Genomic DNA, 12,452 nt, shown 5'->3' with positions numbered 1-12,452 from the left:
GGTATGTTACTGTTCAGGAAGATTCAAAGTACAAGCAGCAAAAGGATTTTGCAAGTGATAAAGGAAAGCAGGAACAGCAACAGCGTGACAAAAACAGAGAAAGAGCTTTGGTGGCCTTATTGAAAAGCAACAGAGTTATCTTTGCTTGGAATCCAACAGATATGCCCGGAATTGACCCCAACGTCGCTTGTTACAGATTAGACATCGACCCAAAAGTCAAACCGATAAGGCAGAAACCACGAAGAATGGCCCCAGACAGGAAACTATTAGTGAACAATGAGATTGACAAGTTATTGGAAGCTGGATTTATACGACCAGTTGAATACCCAACTTGGGTTTCCAACAAGGTAGTAGTACCAAAGAAGAATGGGAAGCTCAGAATTTGTGTCGACTTCACAGACATGAATGAAGCTTGCCCACTGCATCCTTATCATATACCCAAAATTTCAGATATGGTGGATGCGACATATGGTTTCAATAAACTATCTTTTATGGATGCAAGCTCAGGATATTATCAGATTGTACTGCACTATGATGACTGATAATTACAAATTTATGTTAACTAACTATCTATGCGTAAACACAAATAATCAATTAACTAAATAATTGCTTAGATCAATATTCCTACTCTTAATTCATTATACAATATAAAGAGTCAGGATTCGTTTCACTCTTAATCTATCAAGACTAAATAGAATCCAACTAATCTAACATAAATAAACAATAGTGAGAGTAATGTTATGTTGAGAGATTTGTATTCTACGATTATACTATAGATTCAAATAAATCTAAATTAACTAAACTAATAAAAATAGGGTTTTGATGGAAGAGAAAGTTATAGAGAAGAGTAATTAATCCACCTAATAACTAGTTTAATGTAAGAATCAAATTATTCATTGAAAAGATATCATATTTAGGTTTCCACGCAATAATTCAACTTAAAGCCTCAACATTTATCATCCCTAACAATAACCTACATCTCTATAGTCATTATTACTAGCATAGTGGATTATTACAACCAAGTCTCTAGACTTAATTATAATAATTTCTAGTTTAATTTACTATATGCTTATTTTGAAAGTCATACAATAAACTAAACTCATTGAAATACATACACAATTAAATAATTATACTAAGCAATCTATTCCTCATTAGGCTTCATAATCACTCTCTCTAATTGAGGAGATTAGCCTAATATTATTGGATTAATTAAACTAAAGCAAAAAAAAAAAAGACATAATAATAATTTGAATTGGATTGAAGTAATGGTGGCAAGGCTAAAATAAACATAAATTAGGTTATACTAAAGAGAGAGAGAAAGAGCTAATTTAATTAAACTAAGAGGGGAGTAGCCAAGTTTTGTTTTGCCTTAACTCTCTTTATATAGGAGAGGATTAGGTTTACAATTTCATGCATGGGCTTTTAGGCTAAGTTATGGACCCATAAATCAAGTCCAAAACCCAATTTGTTGAATCCAAGACTTCCAATTTTGGTCGTGTTACTGTAGCGCGATTTTTCACCAATTTATACTACTCTTATCGAGTCAAGGTCTAGACCATGGGAAAGAACTTTCTGAGGCGGTCATTTTGATATAAAATGGGCCCAAATCCAAAGTCTGAGTCCAAAGATATGGCTTTTTGAAGTTCTATTGACTTTTCTTCAGCTTTCTAATCCAGTTTGACTTTCACTTAACAGCTTTAACTTGGGCTTTTTAAGGGTTTTTTCTCCATGAAACTTAGGCTTTCTTTATAGAACTTTCATAGCAATCACTTTAGCTCCTTTTAGCACCTAATTAGTAACAAATTTACATTTATTCAACTCCGAAGCCTGAAATACTCAAAAACACGTAATTAGTGATAAACTTATATTATTAATAACATAATTGGCTAAATAGAATTACTATTAAAGAGTTTAAATTACAGTTTTGGGCTCTTATCAATGACCAGGAGTATACAACATTCATCACAGACAGAGGCCTATATTGCTATGTTGTTATATTGACGACATGGTTGTGAAGTCAAGGGAAGAATGCGATCATCTTGCTAACCTGCAGAAAGTATTTGATCGACTAAAAAAATACAAAATGAGGCTTAACCCTACCAAATGTTCATTTGGCCTATCTTCAGGCAAATTCTTAGGGTTCATGATGACCCACAGGGGAATTGAAGCTAACCCTGAGCAAATTCGAGCTATTCTCGACATGCCACCCCCTACCTGCAGAAAGGAAGTACAAAGGCTCTTAGGTCGTCTTGCGGCTCTCAGTTGTTTCATATCTCGATACTCTGACAAATGTAAGCCGTTCTTTCAGATTCTTAAAGGTGCATCAACCTGGAATGAAGATTGTGAAAAGGCTTTCTCTGAAGTCAAAGCCTACCTTACCTTTCCCCCAATTTTGGTTAGTCTAAAGGCTGGAGAACCTATATGAATCTATCTTGCTGCAACTGACTCTGCAGCCAATGCAATCATTTTTGTTGATGATTCTGAAGAAAGGCCGGTTCATTTTGTTAGCAAGACACTAACTGCAGCAGAAAGTCGTTACTCAAAAATTGAGAAAGTCGTGTTGGCCTTAGTACATGTAGCTCGGCGGTTGAAGTCGTATTTTCAGGGGAGAACGGTGAAGGTTTATACAGAGTATCCTTTACGAAAGACCCTGGGCAAACAGGAGGAATCAAATAGGTTGATTGAATGGTCGAGTTACCTCAACGCATATGATATTGTTTATGAGCCAAGGGCTGCAGAAAAGGGGCATGCTCTAGCCTCTCTTATGGCAGATTTTCCTGTGGATGACATCCAGTGATTCGAATCAGTAGAACAACTTCTCGATCATTCTATCTATTTCCTCGCTGACAACCGAGGAATTCTCACCCGGACATCCGATTAAGGGGCGAGCACATTCTTGACAATAATCAAGCTCTCTGGACCGTCTTCACCGACGGTTCAAAAAATGCATCCAGATCTGGTCTAGGTTGTGTACTTATCAGCCCAGAAGGAAATAAAGTTGAAAGGTCAGTCAGACTAGGCTTTTCTGCCTCTAATAATGAAGCCGAATATGAAGCTGTTATCTATGGTATGAATGCCGCACTTAAGCTAGGAGCGAAGAACATTCAAATGTTAACAGATTCTTGCTTGGTGGCTAATCAATTTGGTGGTACTTTTCAAGCAAAAGATGAAAGGATGGCAACATATTTGACAGTCATACACAAATTGGCTGTGCAATTTGACAAAATCTCCATCAGTCAAAGGCCAAGGAATGAAATCAGGCCGCTGATGCACTTGCTTACCTCTCTGCAGCTGTCCAGCTAGATGAACCAAGAGAAATCCAGATTGATTTCCAACAAGAGCCGAGCATCAATCTACAGCCAATGAGACTTCATGAGGTATATTTTATAGAGTGTAACGCATTACAAGTCTGTGTTGTTAACACTCGACGAAGAAAAAGGGAACAGGTGGATTGTGCATCTTTAGAATCTAAAGATCCAGTTGATGCTGAGGATCACCAGACTTTGGCATCCTTATGCAAACAACTCAAAAGAAAGCATCCCACAGTCAATAATTCAGATCAAGGAATGAACCCTAGTAACCTTGGCAGTATTAGGGGCGACCATGAAAATAACGGGGGCGACATCATCCCCACTGAAAATGAAAAGTCTGAATCTAAAGCAGAATTTGAAGAGGAAACTTTTGATGATTTAGAGATAAGGGACTTAGAAATCTTGGCACTGGAAAAATCTGATTGGAGGCTACCCTTCATCGAAAGTATCGAACTTCGGGCAATCTCCCCCGAGAAAGTTTTATGTCAGAAGGTTAAGCGAGAGGCATGGAAATTCGCAATATTGTTCACTAAAGAAAGAGTCGCTCGACTTTACAAAAGGCCAATGGAGTTCGGGCCACAGTTAAGATGTCTTACCCCAGAGCAAGGCGAAATGATACTTAAAGAAATTCATGCTGGTGTTTGTGGGAATCACTCGGGAGGTCGCAGTCTTGCCCACAAGGCTTTAACGCAGGGTTATTGGTGGTCGTACATGCAAAGAGACGCAAAATGAATCACTCAAATTTGTGTGTCGTGCCAGAAACATGCTAAAGTTAGAAAACTACCGGCCACAGAATTGCACCCAATTCTCAGCCCTTGGCCTTTTTCAAAATGGGGGCTCAACATCGTGGGACCTTCGCCTAGGGCATCTGGGAGAGTTCGTTTTTTGTTAGTGGCTACTGACTACTTTACAAAGTGGGTCGAAGCCACAGCTTTGGCTTCAATAACTAATGCAGATGTAAAGCGATTTCTGTGGCGTGATATTATCTGCAGGTTCGAAGTACCTTCAGAATTAGTATTAGATAACGGTTCCCAGTTTGGCTCCACAAAGATGCAACAATTATGTGGGTCTATGAGCATAAAGCACAACTTTTATGCTCCTTACTATCCTGAAGAAAATGGCCAAGCGGAGGCTACTAATAGGGTAATCTTATTGAAATCGGTGATAACATATTGAAATTTGGGGTGTTGCCGCCCCCTAGTGTAATGATAACATAATAAAATTTGGAGAGTCGCCGCCCCCATAGTGTAATGATAACATAATGAAATCTAGGGTGTCGCCGCCCCCATAGTGTAATGATAACATAATGAAATTTGGGGAGTCGCCGCCCCCATAGTGTAATGATAACATAATGAAATCTGGGGTGTCGCCGCCCCCATAGTGTAATGATAACATAATGAAATCTGGAGTGTCGCCGCCCCCATAGTGTAATGATAATAAAATTTGGGATATTTGATCTCTAATTAAAACGAAAGATGGATCGAATTTTATTGAATTATAAAATGATTACAATGAATGAAAAACAAACATTCAACGATAAAACTTTTTCAAATGAAAAGCATTCCATGGCTTGGCAAATTTTTCTCCGGTGATTCAACGAAGGAAATAAGACCCTTTGGATGCTGGTCTATCAATAATGAACGGTCCTTCCCAATTCTCTGACAGCTTCCCAAATTCAATGAGCTTCTGTTTGTGGCTAAATACCCAATCTTCTGGTTCAAAACTCTTGAGGCAAAGCTTTCTATCATATTTGCGTTTCATGGTTGCCTGATATTTTATTAGACATTGTAAAGCTTCTTCTCGAGTTTTATCAATTGAGTCTGCCACCAAAGTTAGAGTAGCATCATTGTTACCAGTTTGTACTGCTTCTGTCCTTGTAGTTGGTGCAATTAATTCTGTCGGGAGAACAACATCCATGCCATAAGCTAATTGAAAGGGGAAAGATTGGTAGAATGCTTTGGAGTGGTGCGATAAATGCTTTAACTGGCTGGCAACTCTTTAACCCAATTTCCTTTTGCTTCATTAAGCTTCTTCTTCAAAGTCGAGAGAATCGTCTTATTGGTTGCTTTTGCTTGTCCATTTGCTTGTGGATAATATAGAGCGGAGAAATTATGCTGAATTTTAGTGTGGTATAAAATTTGTGAATTTCTTCGCATCAAATTGTTTCCGTTGTCAGAGACGATGTTAAATGGAATTCCAAAGCGACAAATGATGTTTTTCCATAAGGAACGACGTACATCTGTTGCTGAGATGTTGACAAGCGGTTGAGCTTCTACCCATTTAGTGAAATAATCAGTCGCAACTAATAAAAATCGTACACTTTTAGGAGCTTTTGGTAGGGGTCCCACAATATCCAAGCCCCATTTCGCAAAAGGCCAAGGGCTTAGAATTGGGTGGAGTTCCGTTGCTGGAAGTTTGCCCATATTTGCATGTTTTTGACATGGTATGCATTTTTGGGCAAATTCTGTTGAGTGTCTTTGCATGCTAGGCCACCAGTATCCTTGAGTCATGGCTTTATGTGCAAGACTACGTTCCCATAATGGTTTCCACAAAGTCGGAGTGTATCTCTTGAGAACTAGATGACCTTGATCTTTGGAAAGACATCCGAAAAGAGGATCTGAAATTATTTTTTTTCCTATAAAGTAGGAGATTTCCTTTAGAATTTGGAATTATGACAAATTTCCGGGCATCTCTCTTAATTTTGTAGGAAAGCGGCGAATCCGGTAGAGTTCCATGTTGCGAAATTCTAAATAAATAGGTCTCCAATCATCGGTGAAGTGTCATCGTCAATAGATTGGAGATCCAAATGTGGTATACGGAGAATTATCCGCCGTGGGACTCATCTTCCATATCAACATTGATTTAATTCGCATCATGTGTGGGTGGAGAATCACTCTCAACACGATGATCGGCCAAACCTTGATGGTTAGCTAAATCTTCTTGGCTGCTTCCGAAAGTGAGATTCTGAACTTGTGCCTGCCGATTGGAGCTCTTCTCTCTTTCTTTTCCTTGTTGTTCGGCATTGACTTGCTTCGAATTGAATTTCGAGATGTCGATGCGGAAATAGCATAGATGAGCAATATATAAGTTTTGAACATGTTCTTTTATGGCGGTTATGCTTGGAAAAGGTTGGAAATCAATATAGATTTTTCTTTCATTGTTAACATAAAGCGGCGAGAGATAGGCTAAGGCATCGGCATGACGATTATCATTGGCGAGAGCTACGGTGAACGACAATCGATTTGAAATGAATGGATAGCTCATGCATTTTTGGATATATGTAGCCATCCTATCATTTCGAAAGCAACAAAAGATCCGCCAAATTGATTTTGACAACAAGCTTTGAGTCGCTGAATAACTTCGATTTTTTGTTGCCCCGGGTCAAGTGTCGTTCGCATTGCATAAAGAACCGCTTCATATTTAGCTTCATTGTTTGACGCGCAAAATCCGAGGCGAACAAATTTTTCAATTTTCTCGCCATCAGGTCGGATCAAAACACAACCAAGGCCTGAACCTGATTTGTTCTTGGAATCGTCCATGTGTATAGTCCATAAAGTAGGGTCGGCACTTGTGGATGGATCGGCCGATCCTTGTTGTGGATTAGGAGGAGGTTCGTCAAACTGCTCTTCCATGGTTGGTATGTCATCGACAGGAAAATCGGCCATAAGTGATGCCATTGCGTGGCCTTTCTCAGATGATCGGGTTTTGTAGATAATTTCGTAGGCACTCAAATATGTTTCCCATTCTGCTAATCGGCTCGAATCAGCATTTCGAAGAACTTTTCTCAAGGGGTATTCAGTGTAGACATTGATAATACGTCCTTGAAAATAAGGCTTCAATCTTCGTGCACTATGGACAAGTGAGAGAGCTATTTTCTCAATCTGTGAATACCTTGTTTCTGGAGCTGTAAGGGTCTTACTTATGAAGAAAATTGGTTGTTCATTTTCATCATCAATGAATAAGGCGGCACTCACGCGCCTATTTCGATCTTTGCCAAATAGATGTCAATTGTTTGTCCGGTGGTCGGACTAGCAAGAATTGGCGGCTGTACTAGGTATTCTTTCATTTTTTGAAAAGCTACATCACACTCATCTGTCCATTTTGGGGATCCCTTAATGGCTTGGAAAAAAGGGTGGAGCCGATCTGAATATTTTGAGATAAATCTACCCCAAGCGGCTATCCTACCCGTGAAGTTCTTTGGATTTGCTTCTTGGTTTTGGCGAGGGCATTTCAGTAATTGCACGGATTTGATCGGGGGTTAGCTTCAATGCCTCGTTTGGTCATAAGATATCCAAGAAATTTTCCGATGCTAATCCAAATGCGATTTTGATGGATTTAGACGATTCGAATATGCATCACCGATCAAAATATTTTTGCAAGTGATGAAGGTGTGATGACTCTTCATGCGACTTGATGACCATATCGTCAATATAAGCTTCCATAAACTTGCCTAAGAAGTCTGAAAATGATGTATTAATGAATTTCGATATGTTGCGGTGCATTTTTAGAGGCCGTAAGGCATTACCTTATAGCAAAATAAGCCTTGGTCGTTATGAAAGTTGTAAGTTCTTGTTCATCTTGGCTAATGCAATTTGATAAAATCCCATCGAGGCATCCATAAAAGAAATTGTTTAAACCCCGAAGTGGCATCAACCATTTCAGAAATACGAGGCAAAGGGATACGAATTGAACGGGACATTTTTATTGACATCGATAAAATCAACCTGATTCTAAGTTTCCCATTTTTCTTAGGGAATGCTACTACATTTGATATCCATTTCGGATATAGTACAAGCCTAATAAAATTAACACTTAGAAGTTTGTCGATCTCTTCTTTCACTTTGAGCTTTCGATCAGGAGCCATTCGGCGAGGCTTCTGACGCACTGGCTTTTGTGTTTTGTCGATATCCATCCTGTGACATGCAAGTGAAGGATCAATCCCAGGCATTTGTTCGACCGTCCACGCAAACACTGTGCAATTTTTCTTCAAAAGCTCAATGAGATTGTCCTGTTCCTTCTTGGAAATTTCTGCATAAATAAAAGTGGTTTCTTCTTCCTTGTTGCTGATCTGTACTTCGAGGAGTCTGTCGATGGTCGGGGGGCCACCTAAACGCTGCTCCATAGCGTTTACCCGGTCAATGGAATTCTATAATTGCTACTTTTTCCCATCGACATTTAGGATGGTGTTACCCTTGACTTCCGAATCTTTATAATCTTCGAGTACAGACTCATGGCACTTCAAAGCTGCTATCTGATCACTTCAAACTTTGTATACCCTACCATCACACCAGAACTTGATAGCCTGATGGAAAGTAGAAACGACAGCTCCCATTGAGTGAATCACCAGAAGCCAATGATATGATTTGGATCGAGAACTATCATTTTCTCGGGGAGGTTGAGTCCTTTGTAACAACGCTTGTAGATCACACTTGCCGAACTACCTGTATCGATCATGATTTTCTGCACACGATGAATTCCAACAAAAGCTTGTATTACAACGGCATCATAATGAGGATGGTGCACTCTATCAGTCATTGTCGATCCAATGAGAGAGGTCCTTCCTCATAAGTTTCAGTACCCATTCCGTGGAGAAAATCATATCCACTATAAACATAGTGGTGGTTGAGATCAGTGATCTTGGAGTGATTGAAATTCTTGCGCTGGGTGTTAGACATTGAATCATCTCTGGCATGACCGACTTTGATTACATTGTGTGCGGTAACGACTAAAGCTTGTTTTGTTTTACCCAGCACGTAATCCTGGAGCATACCCTTCTCGATCAAACCTTGGATTCTACCCCTTAGAGATCGGCATTGTTCAGTTTCATGACCAAAATCATCGTGAAATTTGCACCACAGGAATTTGTCACGTGTAGCCTTAGTATCTTCGAAGAGAGGAAAAGGTGGAGATAAGATATTATTTCCCTTAATCTTCTCATAGATAACAGCGTACTTCTCGTTGAGGGCGGTAAGCTTTAACTCTGGAAGTTTCTTTTGTTCTTTGCCGTTCCATTGTTGTGGCCTACCATCACTCTTGGACTTTTGATCGGTTGTTTGTTGAAACTTTAATTTTTGACTCTGTTCCTGCGGCTTGCTTATTCGATCCCTATCTTTGTGAACTCGTGCCGATGCATCATCTTCAACTCGAATAAACTGTTGAGTTCGAGAGAAAAGTTCATAACGAGTTGTTGGGACGTCTTTTACAATAGAGTTGTAAATGCCGTCCCTATCATAATTAATGTCTTCCTTGAAGGCATAAATGACAAGAATATCAAATGCATCTGGGATTTCAACAGCCGCTTTCCGAAATATCGCAACAAACTTACTGAGCTTTTCTTCTTTTTGTTGTTTAATACGGAATAGAGAATCAATATGTTTCAATTCTTTCCAGTTGTGACGAAAATGCTCGGCAAACTTGTAAGCCAGATCAGTAAAATTGTGGATGGATCTTTTTGGAAGCATGTTAAACCATCTCGTCGACTCAATTCCAATGAGTGTGGACGGGAATAACTTGTAAAGAAGAGCATCGTCGAAAGTCCATAAGATCATCTTGTTTCCGTAATTAACAAGATGCATCAAAGGATCTCCATCAATCTCATCATACTTTTAATATCGGTTTTGGTTGGAAGTCCTTGTGATGAAAGCAGTTGTTTGGATTCGAGAGAGAAGGGAGAATCGATACCACTCTCGATAGGGAGATTTCTTATTTTATTTTTCGTGACTCCTTATCATTAACGACGCCCAATTATCATTTCGTGTAGGCGTCGTTCAGAAAATGGAACATTCTCTTGACGATGGTCTTAACCGAAGTTTGGAGAAATGGACGTTTTGGCCAAGATTTCTTGGAGGAGGTGGAGTGAGTTTCGTCGACCGAATCCATATAGGTGAAGGTGACCGAGCGATTTTAGAGGAGTTCGGTTCCTTCGTCTCCTATGGTGAACATCGGGAGAATACGGACGTAGTGCTAAACTGCACAACCATTTTCTTGACATGATGCAAGTGAGTCTCCATCTCCATGGTTACCATTGTCAACATACTTTGGCCGACAATGAGCTCTTGGATTGGGACTACAACTTGAGCGACTAGGTTGTGAACTGGAACTGCTTGGTGAATAGTCTTTCTTTGTCGAGATCGATATACCTTTGATTGCGGCGAGGACTTCATGATGGCTTGCCTACCCCTTCTAGAGCTTGGGGTAGGAACTTCATTGGTTTTCGTTGGTTGGGTAGTCTATCTTGCCGACCTATATGAATATTTTGCATCGATCTCCCTTAGATACGGATTCGAATCGGTAAAACCGGTTTTCGTCATAAGATCTTTTGTGAGTTGGTGATCCCGGCGGAGGTGGTCGGCATCAAGGTCGGCGAGAGAGTTTGTGGATTAAACTACGATTAATGGAAAGTGTAGGCTTTCAGCGTTGCACATTTTGTTTCTTGTGCGAAGCTTTTTAAGTTAGCGACTCACACGGTTTCTCTTGGTGCGAGAGTTTGTAGAAGGTGATCTTAATATTTTCGCGATCTTTGACGAGAGATGCTTGATGTTCAAACGATCCCAAACACTTTTACCGTGGACCCCGAATCATCTTCGAGAAGTTGACGTAAATTTTTTTCTTCAGATTGTTATTCTTGCTCTCCAATTGTCCGAGAGGCAACGATCTACCCGAAGTTGATGGATCGGATACATGAATACCCTCTCTCGATCCGAGATGGCGAGGACCATCGGACTTGGAAAGTGAATTCAATGAGAAGGTGAATCTTGAACTTGCGGTAAAAGGGATACTTTCACCGTTGTTTGTTTTTCGATGGTTTTGGAAGAAGCCATTGACGTAACTTTTGTTTTGTGGTTGAGGGTAGAGTATGTGAAACGAGGCGGTGCCAAATATGTTTCAAAGCAAGATTTGCCAAAACACACGGTTGAGGGTTAAGTAATGTTTTTGGAGATGGTGAAGGAGATGGTGATTAGGGAAAGATGAGACTGGACTTCGGTTTTGAAGTTGCCTACGTACCCAAAGATATTGCTTGGGATCAAGTCTCGATTGCGTAGTTCTGGAAAAATGACGAAGGTTCGATTTTATAGGTCGGATTGGTGATAGTTACTTCCTCGTTCCCCAATATTCCAATCGTGGGATGAAGTTGGAGAACTGGCGGGAGAACTGTCCAATCATGGGATGAAGTTGGAGAGCTGGTGGGACAACTGTCAGCTCGTGGGATAAAGTTGTAGAACTGGTGGGAGAACTGTCAGCTCGTGGGTTGAAGTTGAGAACTGGCGGGAAACTGTCAGCTCGTGGGATGAAGTTGGAGAACTGGCGGGAGAACTGTCAGCTCGTGGGTTAAAGTTGGAGAACTGGCGGGAGAACTGTCAGCTCGTGGGTTGAAGTTGGAGAACTGGCGGGAGAATTGTCAGCTCGTGGGATGAAGTTGGAGAACTGGCGGACAACTGTCAGCTCGTGGGATGAAGTTGGAGAACTGGCGGGAGAACTGTCATTTGGGATGGGATGGAGAACTGGCGGACAACTGTGTGGGATGTAGTTGGTAGAAGTTGTTTGACTCGCAAAACATGTGTGCAATTGATATTGATTTTACGTGTAGGTATGTAGGCTTTGAGCGTGGGCTTTTTGTAGATAAGCTCTGAGCATGGGCTCTGAGCGTGGGATTTTTTGTAGCAAAGTTCTGAGCATGGGCTCTGAGCGTGGGCTTTTTTATAGCAAAGTTCTGAGCGTGGGCTTTTTTGTAGCATGGACTTTATATTAAATTGGGCTTTTATTGGGCCACATTTGTGGGGGCCGGAACAGATACCCTTAAGAAAAGGCTTACTGAAGCTAAAAGCAACTGGGTTCATCAGCTGCCTGCTGTCCTATGGGCATATAGGATTACCCCTAGGAGGTCCACAGGTTTTTCACCATAATCTTTAGCATATGGTGCAGAAGCAGTACTCCCAACAGAAATCATGGTGCCAACAGCCAGGACTGAAGCAGTAAAATTCGGAGTTGAAAATGAAGTCTTAGCTGACGACAAAGCTCTTATTGCTGAACGTCGAGATACAGCTCTTCAACATTTAGTCAAATATCAAGAAAACATGAAGTGCAGTCATGATAGAAAGCTCAGAGAACGTGTCTTCAAACCTGGTGACTGAGTTCTCAGAA

General features: G+C 40.5%; 2 protein-coding genes across 2 annotated transcripts; one reads left to right on the top strand and one right to left on the bottom strand.

Annotated features, from left to right (window-relative positions):
• The first annotated feature begins 2,005 nt into the window (after positions 1 to 2,005).
• On the top strand, positions 2,006 to 4,043 carry LOC147495418 (uncharacterized). The gene is made up of 4 exons (XM_086568373.1): positions 2,006 to 2,342; positions 2,454 to 2,793; positions 2,982 to 3,148; positions 3,292 to 4,043. Exons 1-4 carry the CDS (start codon positions 2,006 to 2,008, stop codon positions 4,041 to 4,043), a joined length of 1,596 nt encoding a protein of 531 aa, XP_086424499.1.
• A 4,799-nt stretch (positions 4,044 to 8,842) lies between these two features.
• LOC147495417 (uncharacterized) lies at positions 8,843 to 9,859 on the bottom strand. The gene has a single exon (XM_086568372.1). It carries the CDS (start codon positions 9,857 to 9,859, stop codon positions 8,843 to 8,845), a length of 1,017 nt encoding a protein of 338 aa, XP_086424498.1.
• Between the last annotated feature and the right edge of the window lie 2,593 nt (positions 9,860 to 12,452).

The sequence above is a fragment of the Coptis chinensis genome, chromosome 6, assembly GCF_015680905.1.
Source record: "Coptis chinensis isolate HL-2020 chromosome 6, ASM1568090v1, whole genome shotgun sequence".
NCBI classification, from domain to species: domain Eukaryota; kingdom Viridiplantae; phylum Streptophyta; class Magnoliopsida; order Ranunculales; family Ranunculaceae; genus Coptis; species Coptis chinensis.
This window is presented reverse-complemented; position numbering and strand designations above follow the sequence as displayed.

What these genes read in the sequence shown, in the direction of transcription:
- LOC147495417 (XM_086568372.1), bottom strand. Translation starts at nt 9,859, where the DNA reads ATGATCTTATGGACTTTCGACGATGCTCTTCTTTACAAGTTATTCCCG.
- LOC147495418 (XM_086568373.1), top strand. Translation starts at nt 2,006, where the DNA reads ATGGTTGTGAAGTCAAGGGAAGAATGCGATCATCTTGCTAACCTGCAG. An exon ending in ATCAACCTGGAATGAAGATT is followed by an intron (nt 2,343 to 2,453) that starts GTGAAAAGGCTT and finishes CTGACTCTGCAG; the next exon opens with CCAATGCAATCATTTTTGTT. An exon ending in TTTCCTGTGGATGACATCCA is followed by an intron (nt 2,794 to 2,981) that starts GTGATTCGAATC and finishes TGTACTTATCAG; the next exon opens with CCCAGAAGGAAATAAAGTTG.